This window comes from Trichosurus vulpecula, chromosome 8, assembly GCF_011100635.1.
Source record: "Trichosurus vulpecula isolate mTriVul1 chromosome 8, mTriVul1.pri, whole genome shotgun sequence".
Lineage (NCBI taxonomy): Eukaryota > Metazoa > Chordata > Mammalia > Diprotodontia > Phalangeridae > Trichosurus > Trichosurus vulpecula.
This window is the reverse complement of record NC_050580.1, coordinates 88,853,587-88,873,531: the sequence shown is the minus strand read 5'-3', so window position 1 is coordinate 88,873,531 and position 19,945 is coordinate 88,853,587. Positions and strand designations below refer to the sequence as shown.

Genomic DNA, 19,945 nt, shown 5'->3' with positions numbered 1-19,945 from the left:
TCTAAACTTCTACATTTCTGTAAAAAGCACTAACATTTTTCTAGTATCACAGGTTTATAACTTTGGTATTGTTCTCTCAATTACCCCAAAGATACAGGGCATTCCTAAAGTCTGGACACGTAGGTAAAAATGCATATTTTCAAGAAATGAAATGGATGAAATTTTCAACATTTTATTTAATTGGAATATTAAATAACATCTTCAATATGATTTCCATCATTTGTGATGCAAAGGTTGATGTGCTTTGCAAGAGTCACATGAATTCAATGCAATAACTCCACATTGCTGTCAATTTTAGCACATTCACTCTTTACGCATTCAATCAAGTGTGTTGCATCTGTGATTTTCATTGAGTACACCTTCTCCTTTAGCATACCCCAGAAAAAGAAGTCAAAGGGGCTAAGGTCTGTTAATATTCCAAATATTTCAAAATACGCATTTTTCCTATGTGTCCAGACTTTAGGGACACCCTGTACAATCAGTTACCAAATCTTATAATTTCTTCCTCCATAAGATCTAACATATCTGGTTCCCTCTCTCTACTCACACAAAACCACAACCTTAATTGATGGCCTCATCATACCTCCCCTAGACTATTACAATGGCCTCTTAATTGCTCTTTCTGCCTTAAATCTCCTCCCCTCCAATCTCTTCTCTGCACAGCTGATAAAGTTATTTTTCTTAAGATCTCCCTACGTCACTCCCCCACTTAATAAACTCTAGTGGTCCCCGTTGTCTCCAGGATAGAATATCAACTTCTCTGTTTGCATTGTAAAACCTTCCATGAACACGGTTCCAACCTATCTTTCCAGCTTTACTATATATCACCATCCTTACCTCACTCTACAGTTACAACCAAATTGGCCTTCTCTCCATTCCTTACACATGGTGCTCATCTGCATGCCTTTGCACAGGCCTTCATCGAGGCCAGGAATGCACAATCACATAATTTCCTTTTCATAGAATAGTAGCCATGACAGTAATACTAGCTACCAGTTATATAGTGCCTTAAGATTAGCAAAGCACTTTATATATGTTCTTTTATCCCCATAATCGCCCTGTGAGGTAGGTCCTATTATTGTCCCCATTTGAAAGAGCAGGAAATTGAAGCTTAGAGGATTTAAGTGATTTGCCCAGGATCACTGAGCTGGTAAGTATCCAAGGCAAAATTTGGACTCCAACCTTCTTGGTTCCAAGTCCAATGCTGTCTTTTTGCCATCTAACTCACCCTCTTCCTACAAAAAATGTCTTCCTACAGGAAGTCTTTCTTGATTTCCCCTACCACTACCACAAGCAATTACTATTACCCCCTTTCCTCCTAATATTTATTTCATATTTATTTTACAACAAATAGCTTAGGTGCAAAGCCTGGAGTCACGAAGACTCATCTTCCTCAGCTCAACTCCAGCCTCAGACCCTTACTAGCCGTGTGACTCTGGGCAAGTCACTTAACCCAGTTGACCTCAGTTTCCTCATCTGTAAAGTGAGCTAGAGAAGGAAATGGCAAACCACTCTAGTATCTTTGCCAAGAAAGGCCCAATTGGGGTCACCAAGAGTCAAACATGACTGAAATGACTGAACAGCAACAAAAAGCTATATATTTATTATATAATATATATATATATATATTATATATCCCATAAGAGAACACAAGTTCTTTGAGAGAGAGTAGGGGAAAAAAAACATTTTTTGCATTTGAGTCTCCTGTACCAACATAGTTTCTGGCACAAAGCAGATGCTTACTAAATTCTTGGTAATTGATTGATTGATTGAACTGAAGCTTCCCCCTTTAGGTGCCACCTGTTCTGAAAATGTTAACCCTTTTTGGTTAGAAATCTTTCTAAAATAGATTACGCGCTTCCTTGTTTCCTTAAGCAAAGGATCCTGAATAAAATTTAACTATTTTTTGAGGATTCCATGACATCTCAATGACAACAGCTTCAGGAGCTATTGAAGTGGGTAGGGCTTGTTGTCCCTACAATAAACAGTTCCCATAGTGCTGTAATGTTTGATTATTTGTTGCTGCTTTTAAATTTTTCTTTCTTCCCCTTTGCTGTCACTCCTTGAAGCTGAAGATGACTGTGTTTCTTTCCCCACTTCCAAATCCTTCATTTATTCATTTAACAAACATTTATTAAGCACCTACTATGTGCCAAGCAATGTGCTAGGCACTGGAGACCTGGGAAACAGAAACAAACTTGTTAGAGATGCACAGTAAAGAGAATCGACAAATTGCGGGGCAGAGGGGAGGTACAGCAGAAGTCACCTCGGCCGACATGTTAATAGATGATGAGTGAGGGCCCAAAAGACTCTTGTGAGTAAAGTACCTGAGCTTTATCACATGGACTCTAGCCCATCTACCTCAGGTGTTCAGAGGCCCTGTTTGTCTTTTCATGTGGTTCTTGGCTATGTTCCAGACAGGTAAGTTTGCCAAATAGGTGATCTCTTTGTAAGTAAGGTGTTCTTGTAAATTGTGTACATAAGGAAGCATATGGAGAAGTACAAACCCTTAAAAGATTTTAAAAACAAACAGGATATGCTTAACATGACTTTGTATATGATAAGCAAAGAATCCAAATGTGATTGGTCTCTGTCTCCTTTCTCAAACAGAAAGCCATACTACCACTCCATTCCCTACCACTACCGAACCCTTCACTCTACCAGGTAAGCCATGGATTTTCTAAGCTGTCTTCAGAACCAAGTCCAAAATGTTTAGATTATAATGGTTATTGGACTCTTGATCCTTGGCAGTTAGATTAAAACTTGACAGAACTAATATTCCCGGTGACAATCTCCACAAATACAACAGAGTGGGCAAAAAGGAATTGGGTTAGTTGCTGGGTCTCAAGGGATTAGAGCTAATATGGAATAGAATAAGGGAATAGAACTAATAATTCTATTCCTCAAATTCCAAGTATAAGCAATGAAAAGCAGTATGGTGCAGTGAGAGAGGGAGAGAGGGAAAAAGGGAGACAGGTAGAGAGGGAGAGAAAGTGCTAGCCTTGAAGCCAAGAAGACCTGGGATCAAATCCTGCCTTTAATACATACTGGCCAGGTAACCCTGAGAAAATGCTCTCACTGTTTCAAGCTATTAGAATGTAATTTGCAGAGAAAGTGGCAATTGTTAGAAAGAATCCTGCATTATTAGGAAGAATCCCCTCACCTGGGAATTTCCTATACTAATTAAATCACAATTCCAGTGCAGGGAGGAAGATCTCCACCAATGTCAGCAACTCTGCAGGTTTCAAAAACAAAAATAATCTTTGTCCTCAAGAACTTTATATTCTTCTGGGGGGAAATCCACTTTGGGTCAACAGGCATTTGGAAACATTTTCAGTCTTATCAGGATGAATTCTTTTTTTGTCTCATGTTGACCTCTTTCTTCAACAGTATTCGATACAATTCCTCCAACATATGGTAAGTCCAATCTTTTCTTGGTTAAATGAATCAAAAAGCATTTACTCAGCATTACTGTGTGCCAGGCCCTATACTAAGCATTGGGAATAAAAATATAAAAAGGAAATAGTCTCAGCCTTCGAGGAGTTTAAAGGGATATATATATATATATAAGGGTGTAAAGGATATATATAAGGGTCAGGGAAGTGAGGTTGGGTCTGAGGAGTTGTAGAGATGATGAATCGATCCACAGAGCAATAAATTCTGCCCTTTCCAGAAGTGATGGTACTAATGATTTGATTACTATGCCCAGAGCAAAAGGTAAAAAGGGGGTAGGAGTTGGAGGGGCAGATAGGTGGCACCGTGAATGGAGTGCCAAGCTGGATCCAAGAAGACCCATCTTCCTGAGTTCAAATCTGGCTTCAGAAATTTACTAGCTGGGAGACCCTGGGCAAATCACTTAACCCTGTTTACCTCAGTTTCCTCATCTGTAAAATGAGCTGGAGAAGGAAATGACAAACCACTCCAGTATCTTTGCAGAGAAAACCCCAAATGGAGTCACCGAGAATCAGGCATGACTGAACAAAATACAATAATGCATACATGATATCAGGAAAGACACGAGATGGCCCAAATAGAGAATTAGAGGGAATGCAAAACAGTTTGTCCCAGAGGCCAGCTAAATATGGTTCCCTGGATCCAAGGCCATGCAAAATGTTATTCCTTCATGTTCCCAAATTGCCACAGATCACAGTCTGTTAAAGGCTATCATTATGTCCTCTTTCTCAAACTGTACTGCTCTTGCCTCTAACTGCTGAGAAGCCCTGACCTCTCTGGCTTGTATGGACCACTGATGGCAAATATCAAAACTGAAAAGGTCCAATTAAATAGGTCAGGAACCGTCTATTTTTCATCTTTGTATTATGATAATACCTAACATTTGTCATAGCACTTCAAGGTTTGCAAAGTGGTTTATAATTTTATTTTATTCTCAACAAATGAAGCAGATGCTCATTATGCTCTTTTTGTAGTTGAGGAGACGGAGGCTCAAGTAACTTGTCCAGGGTCAGAGAGCTGGTATCTGAAGCAGGATTTGAGCTCTGGTCTTCCTGACTCTAAGAATAATGCTCAATGCACCACCCTGCCTAGCGGTCCTCTGGGTACCTAATAAGTGATTACTGAATTAATAAATTAATACCTACTTTCTTCCAGAAACTGTTCTGGGTGTTAGGGATACAACAACAAAAACAAGACAGTTCCTATCCTCAAGGTGCTTATATTTTCCTGGAATGATTACATAGGAACACAAACAAATATAACATAAGGAAGAACAAAGCAGGATAAAAGGAGAGATGAAGACACAGCACTCAAAGAAAACAGGAGAGGTCACTTTGAGCTTCACAGTTAATAGGTTGCTTTTTCATTCAAGCTGTCTAATAGTAAAAATATCTTATAGTTCAGACTCATCATTAACTTAGACTGGAGTCTCCTCTTCTCTGAACATTGATTTAATGAAAGTTGACCATGAGTATCTATAAAAGGCTTTCCCTTTCATTCTATAGATCCCTTTGACAGTTGTGGAGGCTTTCTGTTTGGTTCTGAAGGCTCATTCTCCAGTCCCTCCTACCCAAGAGAGTAGCCAAATAATGCTTACTGTGTGTGGCAAATAGAAGTGGACCCAGATTTATTTATACAACTCATCTTTGATGATGTGGAGTAAGTATTGGCAGGCTAGGATGACAACTGACAACCACTATCCAAATTGGAAATGGCTGCAACCTTTGCCTTTCCTCCCAGTTCTGCTTTTTTTTTTTACTGAGTGGTTCTGTAGAAAGACATTTGGTTTACTACCTGCCAGCTCACATGGCAGCATGGCAAATGTTCTTTTAGGTCCTATGGCTAAAATCTAATTGTGATTGTGATAGGTGAGATTATAACTTCATCAGAAAGTCAGAACCAGGCAGGATGGTGGGATTCACTCAGCCATGGCCCTTTCTATAGTCCCATCACATTGAGACCCCAGAGGATAAGTCCTCTCCTTGGAAAGCGCAGACTCAAAAGAACTCCATTAGTTTTGTCTGTCAGTTCGATCTGTAGGTTTAATGACCAATAGTTTATCAAATGCTTACAATGTGCCAAGCACTGAGCTAAGTTGGAGAAATGAGCTGAACCAGAGAGTTACTATCACTTAGTAACTGCCTATGGTGATGAGAGCTGCCCCACAATCAGCTATCTTATGCATGCCTGGTTAGTCTTAACTAAGATATTTCTTTCCCCACAAGAGACAATAAAAAAGATCTAGAAGCTAACAAGACAGAACTGAGACTAGCTGTCCAGTGTTCTCCAACTCTCCCTCCTTAATATCAATTACAATGACCCCCAGAACAATATGGAAAGGGAAGCTCACCTCCCTACTCCATGTCATCATATAGAAATGTGAAAGGGGTCCTGAGTAAGGGAGAGACCAGGATGTGCTATTAGTCTTTAACTAACTCATGATGACCCTACCTGGGTGACCCCACCTTGAAACAGGACATGAAGTAAACACCAAATAGTGTTCAGTTAGTCATAAAGCCTATTGAATTTCTGCGAATTGTCACAGCACATAGGGTGGAGGAAAAAAGGCTTAAAACACACCCTAGTGCTTGCTACAGTGGGAAGATACGTGTACTTGTGTGAAAAGACTAGTGTAAGAGTGAGATATTGATGTATAATTATGGAAGATTGATCTAGATACAGCACAGTAAACAGGATGTCTCCTCAATTCTCTTCAGGCTAGAAGGTTGCTATTTCGATTATATTGACATCCTAGATGGATCACCAAGTGGTTCTCTGCTGCAGAGAATTTGTGCTGGCTCCTCAATCACAATTGTACCACTTACAAACAAGATGACAGTTATATTTACAAGTGATTACAACATTCAAAAAAGAGGATTTCAGGCTCGGTATCAAACTTTTCCCAGAGGTAAGAATCTTAGTTCATCCATTTATCGTTAAAATAACAAGTTGGAAAAAAAGGGGCACAATTTCATTGGTGAAGGAAATTCCCCATCTGCTGCTCTGCCACAATGAAATTCAGGTAGGATCCCCCCAAAAAACTATGCTCAACAGAACTGTAGATTTTTTCATGACCACTCTGCATTTTCATGGTTTAACAAGTTAAAATATTTTTAGTAGCTCTTCCATTTCTTTGGGACTGAAATAGTGACATTTAAAGGAGATAGTAAAATAGAAATAGTTGTATCTGAATGATTTTGGTCATGAAAGTAACTTTTCCTCATTTTTTCCTTTTCTCAGAAAAAAACCACTCCAAATCTGTGAAGTGTTAAAATTTGTTTATTGGAAGCAAAGAAAAATTTAAAAAAAAAAACCCTTAGCAGAAAAAGAATATTAGAGATAGATCTGTCTTAATTGCCAGGTTTAAAATTTTAGAAGTATTTTTTTACCTAGCTGTGAATAATTGTTTCACAAAGCATTGCCTCAGTGCAAGTAGCCTTACTTGTCCACCAGTGTGGTTGCTCTCCTAAACTTCACAGTTGTCTAAAATTCAGCACTAACCCTTCATCCCCTTGCCGTGGGGATTTTCATGGGAAAATGTTTCCAAAATTTCTACCTCGATCCTTTCCTCCAAGTTTTAGTTAGGAGCAGATTTCCCCATCGCAGTGATTGGGGCCAACATGTTTGAGACTGAAGTACGATCCACTGTAACACTTACTGTGGAGCTATCACTTTCTTGGGAGACATTCTCCTATAAGAAAGGCCCAAAGGTAATGCCTTGCATTTGACTTACATTTTCTCTCTGGGCAACAAGCAATTTACTCAAAGAACTTTGTGAAAAATAGCTTCAATTTCTATTTTCATACATCCTCTCTCATACCATCTCCCATTCCCTCTTGTTGAATTTTATCAAAAGCTTTTTAAATAACTTGCTCAGCCCCACCTTGAAGACAGTGGTTTTTCTTTTCTTTTCTTACTCTTTCATAATTCTTTCTCACCAAATAATGACAGAGTGGGGTTAGCTCCCCCATTCCCCTTCTCTCCAGATCTTTGTATTCTCCATGTTGCTAAATGGAAATGCTGCAAATGTGTTTTTAAAGACTGGACACTTAATAGTGTGTAGAAAATTACCTCCAGTTCATAGAGAGAAAAAAAATTGACAGCAGCTCAGTTCATCTGATTTGAGTACCGCAATTTTGTATTAGTAATTTGCAGACTTTTATCTAATGTGCACTCATGTATAGGTTATAAAAAGTTTTCAAATGTAACTGAATAGTAGTTATTTAACCATTGTCTTGATTTTTTTAAATTAAAATGTATATTTCTATTCATATTTTTTAAAATCAGAGGGATCTAGTAGAGCGAATGTTTATTTTCCTTAAAACTATTAACCAGACAAAAAAATAACAATAACATGATATGTCTAGCGATTTACATTCACTGTCTCATTTGACCTCCACAACAAAATTATGAAGTAGGTATCATCTGTATTAATACCTTCATTTTGCACTTGAAGAAACTGAGTCTCAAAAAGATTAAATGACCTGTCCGTGGCCACATACTGCTAGTTCTCAACTATCTTGCCAGAGATAACCTTATACAGAAACCAAGGGAGGATTTCCCTCCACAAGATGAGGCAGCCCATGGTAGTGAGAGCCAGACTGATGATGCTATAAAAGTATAGACCCAATCTTTGGTCTATTGCCTCTGTCCTCCCATGTACAAGGAAAGCAGTGTGATGGAAAGAGTTCAACACTGGAAGACTATAACCAATCTACATACACACACACACACATAATAAATTATAGCCCTTATTTGTGAAAAAAGTAAGTATGATCAAACAAAAAAATAACATTCAGATGCTGGTCATGTCTGAAAATTTGTTCCATTCTGAACCTCTAGTCCATCACTTTCTGGCCAAAAAAAAAGGAAATTATGCTTTCATTATCAGTCTTGTAGAATCATTGATCCAATGCATTGATCCAAGTTCTGAATCTTTTCAAAGTCATTTTCTTTTACATTATTGTTATCACTGTACCAGTTGTTATCCTGGTTCTGTTCTCTTCATCAATTCATGTAAGTTTTCCTAACTCTGAATTTTTTATGATTTGTTACAGAAAAATTATTATATTCATATGCCATAATTTATTCAGTCATTTCCCAACTCATGCACACCCACTTTGTTTCAAGGTCTTTGCTTTAAAAAAACACTGCTATGAAAATTTTGTATGTCTATATCATTTCACTCCATATTTTTTAATTTTTTAAGAGGGGGAAAAGCAGGGCAATTGGGGTTAAGGGACTTACCCAAGGTCACACAGCTAGTAAGTGTGTCAAGTGTCTGAGGTCAGATCTGAACTCAGGTCCTCCTGACTCCAGGGCCAGTGCTCTACTCACTGTGCCACCTAGCTGCCCGCTACTCCCTATTTTTTAACCTCTTTGGAGAATATGCCTAGCAATGGGATCACAGAGTTAAGGGGAATGCTTAGTTTAGTGACTTTTGGAGTTTAATGCTTTCCAGAACTGATTTCCAGAAATCACTTTGCAGAAAAGATGGAACAATTCATAGCTCTAGCAAGAGTGCATTAGTGTGCCTATCTTTCCACGTTCCTTCCAACAATTGCATTTTCCCTTTTTTTTTCCTAAAAAACAATCTGGTAAGTAAGAAATGGAACTTCAGAGTTATTTTAATTTGCATTTATCTTATAAATGTTTTGGAGCATTTTTTCATATGGTTGTTTGTAGCTATTTTTGTTCTTTTTCCAGATGGCAACGTGAGACTGGTAGCTTCTTCTAACAGATGTGAAGGTCAGGTGGAGGTTTATTATTATGGACAGTGGGGGACAGTTTGTGATGACGAGTAGGATCTCCAGGATGCACAAGTGGTGTGTAGACAACTTGGCTGTGGGACAGCTATTTCTGCCCCAGGAAATGCCCATTTTGGCCAAGGAACTGGATCCACTGCTCTAGATGATGTCCAGTGTACAGGAAATGAATATCAGCTCAGTGACTGTCCTCATAGGTGCTGGTTCTCCCACAATTGTGGTCACTATGAAGACGCCAGTGTCATCTGCTCCAACGTCAAACAATAATATCTAAAACCAGAACCTCCCAAAAAATATTAAGCCAAGTTATCTTCTAAGGAAATGGTGCTATGGTCAGTCAGTTTTGTTTTTGTCCTAGACACTAAAAGGACCAGAAGCTAACATGATTGAAATGTTTTGGATCCTTGAGCTTGCTGCAACTGACCCCCACCTTTCTTCCCCTAGTGAGCTCCACTTGGTTTTGTTGGCCCTCCTTGTTTCTTACTGCTAAGACCACATAATATCACCTAAGTGTGCCTGATTCTAAAGCACAAGCTTTCACCCCTTCGTAGGAACTATAGAATCATCTACCACTATAAATGGAAGAGCTCTCCACTCAGTCATCTAATCTAACCCTTTTACTCGATATGAGGAAATTGAAAACCACAGAAATAAAGTATTTTAACCCAGCTCCTATAGCTCATTAGTGGTGAATCTTGTACTAGAACCCCTGGTCTCCCAAATCCCAAACTATTGTTTTATTTTACTATTCTGTGTACTCATGTTTCTGGAAATCATCAAACAATCTATCTTTAAGTGTTCACTCTTACTCATTATAGAGAAAAATAAAGAGAGGTTAGGAAATCAAGCTATGGGGCCTTGGTTCCCCACCCCCTTCTTTGACTGAACCTCTTCTTCCAGATCTTTTCCCTAAAGTAAGCTCAATGAATTTTGTCTGGATTAGACATTGAATCAGGTTCTGTTTCTTGACAGACTGACACTATTTGGAATTAGAAAGTCTGGGTTCAAGACTTGGATCTACCATTTATGAAATGTGTGATACATGGATCACAAGGTGCCCGACCTCTCTGAGTTCATTTTCTCTTTTATAAAATAGAAATAATAATATATTGCTACCCGCCTCACTGAGTTGTTGTGAAGAATGCATTTTGAAAGGCTCACGAATGTGAGCTATGACTATACTTAAATCTAGGTACCCACTAGAGTAAATAATGAGCCTTCTGAATGGGGTAGCATTATTTGAATTTGAAATGCATGTTTCCATTGGTATGGAACCAATTACTATATTTTATATAATTATAACTTTGAATACGGCAAATTTGAATTCATGCAAAACACTTCATAGGATTCATTATCTGTATCCCTAACCTTAGATCTGGTGATGGATATTCCCAGCTGGCCAAAGGCCCTACCTCTCTAGTCACTCCAATGCCCCTAAAACAAGGCTCTGAGCTTCAGACTCTTCCACAAGACCTTTGGAATCTCTTCCTTCCCACCTGATCTCAGTGAGTCCATACTCTTCCTTCAAAAACCTGTTTTTGCTCCCTAGATTAGAAATCCTATATTTTAATCTGTCCTCCAAAGATTTCTCTCCTAATCCTGCTGCCCCAACCTGATAGAACCCAAGCCTCTCTCACTTTCTTCAGCCTCTTATACTTAATGGCTCTGGCTTCCAAAAGTCCTATCTCACCCTTGACCCATCATTCTTTATCCAGGTTGGTTTTCCTGATACAAATTGACTGTCTGGGTACAATAGCTGGTTCTCTCCTTCTGGTAAAGTTAGCTTTTTCCAATTCCTGCCCTAGAGTGGCACCTGAGCTCTCCAGGAATCATGGGCATGAGGCTTAGGCCTCCATGATCCCTCTTTCCAATGAGTATCTAAGTGAGACTTTCCTTGTTTTTGGTCTGATCAGATCCATACCCTAATTGACCTCCTTTTCCCTTGCTTGTTAGAGAAATTGATCCCTAAATCTCCTAGGACCAACTTCTTCTTTCCAATACAAGGAATGCATGTGGGGGGGGGGGGGTGGCGGGGTGAAAGTCATCGTGTTTGAGTGACAAGAATTTTAAATCACTAGTTGCCTGGGCTCTCAATTTTCTCTCTAATCACTGACTACAGAATAAAGTAGAATGAAAAGAGTCAGAAGATGTGGGTTCAAATCCTTGGTCAGCTATTTGTGTGGCATTAGGCAAGTTGCCTAACTACCCTGGGACTCTGTTTCTGCTCAGGAATCTGCCTTGATTAGATTTAAGGGCAGAGACCCAAGGATCTGGGCTCTTGATAGGTGTACACATCCCATTGTATGCATAAGCCACCATTCGTTTCTGCGCCTGTGGAACTGTAGGGCTGGGGAGTCATACACTTGCATGCCTATGAGCAATAAACTGCCTAATTCATGATCTTTTGAGCATTTATGTTCATTCTTGGTACCTCATCCAGAAACCCCTCATAGTAGTCATAGATACAGTTTATACATATATATATATGTATATTATACATATATATATATGTATATTATACATATATATATATTCATATATACATATGTTATCAAAGTCCATCCTACCAGTCAGGGTACAACAGGGTGGTAAGGAGGTCCCACTTGTGACAGAGTTATCCCCAATTCAAGATGGGCCAGATAACTCACATTAAAGTCAAGCCAAGCCAATCCAATAAGCATTTATTAAGTACCTACTATGAATGAGGCACTGTGCTAGGTGCTGGGGATAAAAATAAAAAACCTAGAAACACCTGAGGGGAAATGCTTTATGCCATTCACTCCCATAACACACATTTTTTCTCCCTCTATTTCCTCCCTCTCTTTCCTAACTTCCCTATCACCCCTTCTCAAAACCTTGTGCTGGAACATATCTGTATTCTCACTCACTGCCCTCTGGTATTTGCAGTTTAGGGTTCACTCTAGTGAATAAAACAGCCTAATTGCCTTACAAGGGGAAGAGTAGTAGTCCAGAAAAAGCATGGCATCATTCCCAAGTACGATCTTGACTGCCCTGAATAGAAATTCAGAAATATCCCTTATACTAACATTTCTAAAAACCAAGCCTGATATTAATCATGAGAATGGAGAATTTTGCTTTATGCGCTGTTCTTAATGGGGAAGCTTCCAGTGTTTCTTCAATATATATATAAAGGACAACTAGGTTTCATATAAATGCTTCTTACCATATTAACAAAAAAAAATACATCCCTTCTTGGGCAGTAAGGTGGCACATTGGATAGAACTGCAGACCTAAAGCCAGGAAGACTCATCTTCCTGAGTTCAAATCTGGTCTCAGACACTAACTAGATGTGTGACCCTGGGCAAGTCACTTTGCCCTATTTTCTTCATTTCCTCATCTGTAAAATGAGCTGGAAAAGGCAAAGGCAAACCACTCTAGGATTTTTGCCAAGAAAATCCCAAATAGGGCTCCAAAGTGTCAGACACAACTGAAACATGAGCAACAATAAATTCCCTCCTTACACTTTTTAGTGTTTTTTTTTCAATATTAATGGGTATTAAAATTTTACTAATGCCTTTTCTGTATTCTCTTATGCTCACAAGTCCTCTCTCCCACAAGGCCCCTCTCTCACAAGTCCTCACTCACACTGGCAGGTAGGGTCCCTGAAGAACTGGTTACTGCTCTCCTCAAGGTTCCAGGAGTAACCCTGAGGGAAATGGGGATTAAATGGACATTTAATGAACTGTCAAACTTTCAGGACTTTGTTTAAAAAACAAACAAACCTGAACTTAATAGAAGATTTGATATACAAGAGCCAAGAGAAATATAAGGTACATACCAAAGATTAATTACAAGGGATGCAGTAAGGACAGACTGTTTACCTTTCATGTATGTAAAATGTAGAACATATGTCTAAGATTGTTATTAGTAACTGGGTAGTTTGTAGGAAAGATTGGGGTAGACCTGAGTGTGATATGACTTTAAAAAGTAAAACCATTTAGGAATAACTAGAAAGAATAATTATCTTATACAAGTGTAAGGGCAACCACACTGGCATACCCAGGATGGCTGCTAGCACAGGTTCTTAGATATGCTTTACCAGGAAAGATAGCTGTTTAAGGGGGTCAACAATCTTTAATTACATTCACCAGTTCAGAGGAAAAGTCAGCACCCTGAACTTCAGAGAAAATACAAGCAGAGAAATGGAGACCAGTAGGCAGGGCTCTATTGCCTGAATCAAAGCAATATTGCTATACACTTTACATACACACTCTGGATGGAGAGAGCCTTTACCTCTGGGCAATCAGGGATCTCTGAACATATGGCCACACAGAGTCTCGACCAGGGAATCACAAGGTCCTTCTCACAAGCGAGCCCCCAAAGCAAAACCTCACTTCAGAGTATATATACCCTTCTCAGAGTCAGAGGGCATCACAACCCGACTCAGTGCCTAATTAGAAATTAGCGGGGAGGTGGAGCCAAGATGGCAGCTGGAAAGCAGGGACTTGCTTAAGCTCCCCCCACCCAGGTCTCTCAAACAACTATAGAAAATGGCTCTGAACAAACTCTAGAGTGGCAGAACCCATGAAATAGAAAAGGGAAGCAGAAACCCTGGATGGTTGCTGGGAAGGGTCTATTGCATGGAGCTGGGAGTGGAGCGGAGCAGAGCCCAGTGTAGATCATGTCAGGACCAACCAGACCAGGAGGCAGGTGGAACAGGCCCTAGCACCCTGAATCGGTGAGCTGTGGCAGTTACCAGACTTCTCAACCCACAAATGCCAAAGACAGCAGAGAAGGTTAGTAGGAAAGATTTCTGGGACAGAGTGAAAGGAGTTCCCAGTCGGCCACTGCCCCAGGGGCAGTGGAGGTGGTGCAGCTCTGAGACTGCTTCCAGAGCTACAGCTGCAGTTGCCTCCAGCCTCAGGTCCACCTGGTGAGAGGAATTAAGTGGCAGATTAGAGTGGGAGTGCAAAGCCTGCTTTGCCCTGCCTGGATCTGGGCTGCAATCCTGGTTGGCAGTTCTTTGGGGAGAAGGAGCCCTGGCATGGGAGAGCTTGCTGTGTAGAAGTAGCTCTGAAAATAGCAGCTCAGCCCCTCAAGCTTGGGACAAAGTACTCTCTGCTCTACAAGCAGTCATACAGCGACAAAAAGCTCAAGGGTCAAGTAATTGGCTGGGAACATGAACAGGAAGTGAAAACAGACTCAGATTCAGACTCAGACTTTGGAATCTTTTTTTGGTGACAAAGAAGACCAAAACATACAGCCAGAAGAAGTCAACAAAGTCAAAGAGTCTACATGGAAAGCCTCCAAGAGAAAAATATGAACTGGTCTCAGGCCATGGAAGAGCTCAAAAAGGATTTGGAAAAGCAAGTAAGAGAAGTAGAAGAAAAATTGGGAAAACAAATGAGAGTGATGGAAGAAAACTATGAAAAACATAGCAAGTCAATGACTTGCTAAAGGAGACCCCAAAAATACTGAAGAAAATAACACCTTAAAAAATAGACTAACTCAAATGGCAAAAGAGCTCCAAAAAACCAGTGAGGAGAAGAATGCCTTGAAAGGCAGAATTAGCCAAATGGAAAAGGAGGTCCAAAAGACCACTGAAGAAAATACTACCTTAAAAATTAGATTGGAGCAAGTGGAAGCTAACGACTTGATGAGAAATCAAGATATTATAAAACAGAACCAAAGGAATGAAAAAATGGAAGACGACGTGAAATATCTCATTGGAAAAACCACTGACCTGGAAAATAGATCCAGGAGAGATAATTTAAAAATGATTGGACTACCTGAAAGCCATGATCAAAAAAAGAGCCTAGATATCATCTTTCAAGAAATTATCAAGGAAAACTGACCTGATATCCTAGAGCCAGAGGAGGGTAAAATAGAAATTGAAAGAATCCACAGATCGCCTCCTGAAAAAAATCCCAAGAAGAAAACTCGTAGGAATATTGTCACCAAATTCCAGAGCTCCCAGATCAAGGAGAAAATACTACAAGCAGCCAGAAAGAAGCAATTTGAGTATTGTGGAAACATAATCAGGATAATACAAGATCTAGCAGCTTCTACATTAGGGGATCGAAGGGCTTGGAAGATGATATTCCAGAGGTCAATGGAGCTAGGGTTAAAACCAAGAATCACCTACCCAGCAAAACTGAGTATCATGCTCCAAGGCAAAATATGTATTTTCAATAAAATAGAGGACTTTCAAGCTTTCTCAGTGAAAAGACCAGAGCTGAATAGAAAATGTGACTTTCAAACACAAGAATCAAGAGAAGCATGAAAAGGTATATAAGAAAATCATAAGAGACTTACTAAAGTTGAACTGTTTTGTTTACATTCCTACATGGAAAGATGATGTGTGTAATTCATGAGACCTTTCTCAGTATTAGGACAGTTGAATGGAATATATATATATATACACACAGAGGGCATAGGGTGAGTTGAATATGAAGGGATGATATCTAAAAATAAAATAAAATTAAATTAAGGGAAGATAGAGGAATATATTGAGAGAGGGAGAAAGGGAGAGATAGAATGGGGCAAATTATCTCATATAAAAGTGTCAAGAAAAAGCAGTTCTGTTGGAAGGGAAGAGGGGGCAGGTGAGGGGGAATAAGTGAATCTTGCTCTCATCAGATTTGACCTGAAGAGGGAATATACACACTCAATTGGGTATCTTAACCCACAGGAAAGAAGGAGGAAGGGGATAAAAAAGGAGGGATGATAGAAGGGAGTGCTGATAGGGGGAGGAGGTAATCAAAAGCAAACACTTTTGAAAAGGGGCATGGTCAAGGGAGAAAAGTGAATAAAGGGGGACAGGATAGGAGGGAGCAAAATATAGTTAGTCTTTCACAACATGAGTACTGTGGAAGGGCTTTGCATAATGATACATGTGTGGCCTATGTTGAATTGCTTGCTTTCTTAGGGAGGGTGGGTGGGGAGGGAAGAGAGGATAGAATTGGAGCGCAAAGTTTTAAAAGCAGATGTTCAAAAAAATAAGTTGTTTTTGCATGCAACTGGGAAATAAGATATACAGGCAATGGGGCATAGAAATCTATCTTGCCCTACAAGAAAGCAAGGGAAAAGGGGATGGGGTGGGGGAGTGGGGTGACAGAAGGGAGGGCTGACTAGGGAACAGGGCAATCAGAATATATGCCATCTTGGAGTGGGGGAGGGTAGAAATGGGGAGAAAATTTGTAATTCAAAATCCTGTGGAAGTCAATGCTGAAAACTAAAAATATTAAATTAAAAAAAACAAAAACAAAACAAAAATAAGAAATTAGCAAAAGGTGTAAAAGTCTTCCTACAAGCAAGCCTCCCCTAAGCAATCTTCCCTTAATGGGCTCATTATTGGCCTCTTAATGGGCTTCCATTAAAGTTACAACAAGTGGGGTATGGAAGGAAGAACCAACACAGAGGAATTGGATGGGAGAGGAGGGCCATTAGTTCTGGAAACTTACTTTCATTGGGAATGGGTTCAAGAGGTAACAATACATATATATCTAGAAGAGTATAAAAGTCTTCTAAATTCAGAAAGAAATAAAATGCTAATCGGATAGGGAGGGAGGAGAGATAAGGGGAGGACCTTTAGGGAGGAGGGTGAGGGAACAGGTTAAATGGGGGTATAGAAGGTTGTTTAGATTAATGGGAATGGGAGGATAAGGAAGGGATCCTTGGGGGAGAGGGGAGGTGTAGTTAAGTAATAGGAGGGCAAGGTAGCAGGTAGAAGCAAAGTAGAGGAGTTAGGAGGGATAGGAAATAAGAGATACACACAAACACAAAAACAAAGATCAGGAGTAGAATTTGTTAGGGAAAGCGTATGTCTATATATGTCTATATGTATGTATGTGTATTTATATATGTGTATGTATATATCTATATATAAACATATCCATACTTAATTGTAGCCTTGGGGGAGGGGAGGAGGAAAGGGGATTAAAAGAGCAAAGTAAAAATTACACAGCAGAGAACAAAAGAAAACTAACAAGGGAGTAAAGAAAAGATGGACAGTTTTCAACACATTGAGGAGTATTTATTATTTAGGCTTTCTTGAAATGGAAATTTATTGCTGTATACTTTGAATCCTCTTTTATGTCCTGCTGTGCACATGACGTGCTTTTTTTTTCTTTTCTTATTGTATGTTTCAGTATTTAAGTTTATAATGTTTCTTTTTCTTTTCCTTACTGTATATTTAAGTTTTATTTAAAAAAATAAAAAGGCTTATTTACTGAGAAGACTTGTAGCAAGATTCAAAGTACGAAAACCTCCAAAAACGGGCAGTATACTCTCCTCTACTACTTCAGTTCCTGGGGAGAGACGAGGAAGAAGAACCTCTCCATCACATCCATTACTGGAAGCAGGCTCATCAAACCTCCATGTAGATACGTAGCAGTCAAAGAATACTTCCCAAGCCCTAAGGACTGAGCTGTCACTTGCCAATTGCCCTCCACATCCCATTAGTCTCTAGCAAATACCCCCACAATTACTCTCATTCCCTCTCTTATCTTCAATTTCTCCAGATCTACTGGTTCCTTCTCTGCTGCCAACACAGATGTCTATGTTTACTCATCCTTAGAAATCCTCAGTTGATCTTGCCATTTCTGCAATCTTATGTTTTCCTTGAGAAGGTTATTTATACTCAATGTTTCCATTTCCTCTTGTTGTAGCAACACTCTCTTGTAAGCCATATGCAATTTGACTTTAGACCTCATCATCCAGCTGAAACTACCTGCTCCAAAATTACCGTTGGTCTCTTATTTTCTGAACCAAATGGATTTTTTTTCTCAATACTAATCTTTCTTGACTTTTCTGCATCATTAGACACTGTCAGTCACTGTCTCCTAAATACTCTTTCTTCTATAGGTTTTCATGATACTGTTTTCTCCTGGTTCTCCTCCTATTTGTCCAATTGCTCCTTCTCAGTGTCATTGGTTGGTTCTTCACTAATGTTGCACCCATTCTCCATGAATGTTCCACAAGGCTCTGTCCTGGGACCCCTTGTTTCTGCTCCATGCAGCCTCACTTGGTGATCTCACCAGCAACCATGAGTTCAATTACCAGCTTTATGCATATGATTCCCCCAGCCACCTATCCCACCCCAATCTCTCCACTGAGCTCTCCACATATCTCCAAATGTCTCTTAGATATTTCCCACTGGATGCCCTGTAGGTAGCTCAAATTCCAAGTCCAAAAGAGAACTCATCTTTCATCCCAAACACTCCCCATTCTGAATTTTGCTATTACTCTCAAAGGCACCATCACCTTCCCAGTCACAGAGGTCCACAACCTTAGTGGTATCCTCAACTTCTCATTCTCACAACATATATCCAATCCAATTATCAACCTTTACAACATCATATATGGCCCCTTCTCGCCCCTTATACAGCCACAATGCTAGTTCGAGCCTTCATCATCTATCACCCGGACTCCTGCGATAATTTTCTAACTGGTCTCCCTTTCTCAAGTCCCTCCCCAAACCATCCTCCACTCAGATGCCAAGGTGATTCTTCTAAAGAATTGTCCTGACCATGTCACCCCTGGCTTAGTGAGTGCCAGTAGCTTCCTATTCCCTCCAGGGGCATATATAAACTACTCTCTTTGGCATTTAAAGCTCTTCATAATCTGGCCCCTTTCCACCTTTCCAATATTCTTATAACTTAGTCCCCTCTACTCACTCTACAATCCGGCTCAACTAGCCTATTTGCTGTTCCTTCAATACAGCACTTCATCTTCCATCTCCATACATTTTCACTGGCTTTCCTCTATGCCTAAGATGCTTGGCCCTGTTACCTCTCAGTTTCCCTTCTTTCAAGATTCAGCTGAAATCTCACTTTCTGGAGGGGGCCTTTCCCAGTCCTCCACAGACGCTAGTACCTTTTCCTCCAAGACAATCTTCTGCTATCTCTCTCTGTCTCTCTGTCTCTGTCTCTCTGTCTCTCTCTCTGTCTCTGTCTCTCTCTCTTTGTCTCTGTCTCTCTCTGTCTCTGTCTCTCTGTCTCTCTCTCTGTCTCTGTCTCTCTCTGTCTCTGTCTCTCTCTCTGTCTCTGTCTCTCTGTCTCTCTCTCTGTCTCTCTCTCTCTGTCTCTGTCTCTCTCTCTCTGTCTCTCTCTTTCCTCTTCTTTCTTTTCTTCTTTCATCTTGTATGTATATCTTGTATTACCTAGTTACACACACATGTATCTATCTGTATATCTTGTATTATATTACTGAGTTATTTACATGTTGTCTCCTCTATTAAAATGGATGCTCCCTGAAATCAGGAACATTTTTTGCCTTTCTTCATATTCCCAGCTCTTAGCACAGTGCTTGGACACACAGTAGGTGCTCAATAAATGCTTCTTGTTGTTGACATTTGTTATGATATCTCTTTTCTTATTCCTGATTTTGTTAGCCTGGATTTCCTCTCTTTTTTGTACTGTAATTCTAGGGTATTTTGCCATTCTTTCTAAGGAACAATATTCCCTTCCAAAAAATTTGACTTATTAATCCAATTGTTCTTTTATTGTTTTCTCCTTTTATTATGATTCTTCATTTGTGGCTATTTTCTGATTTAACTGAAAACTCATCATTTTTCTCTCTTATTAATATAGACATTCAATTATATAAAGTTGTTTTTATGTGATATTTAAACTAAAGTGGATTCATTTTTATAGATAATAGTCAATAAACACTTACTAAGTACCTACTATATCAGGTACTATACTAAGGGTTGGGGATACAAAGAAAGGCAAAAGACAGAGGGGTCTAATGGAGGAAACAACATG

The 19,945-nt window shown here is 39.6% G+C and overlaps 1 protein-coding gene across 1 annotated transcript in view; it reads left to right on the top strand.

Annotated features, from left to right (window-relative positions):
* LOC118829577 (deleted in malignant brain tumors 1 protein-like) overlaps positions 1-19,945 on the top strand; it is a 185,857-nt gene that overhangs the window by 147,364 nt on the left and 18,548 nt on the right. Inside the window, 5 exon segments of the mRNA XM_036736542.1 lie at positions 2,418-2,421; positions 2,611-2,664; positions 3,391-3,417; positions 6,171-6,361; positions 9,160-9,473. Coding sequence (XP_036592437.1) covers positions 2,418-2,421; positions 2,611-2,664; positions 3,391-3,417; positions 6,171-6,361; positions 9,160-9,473 — 590 coding nt within the window.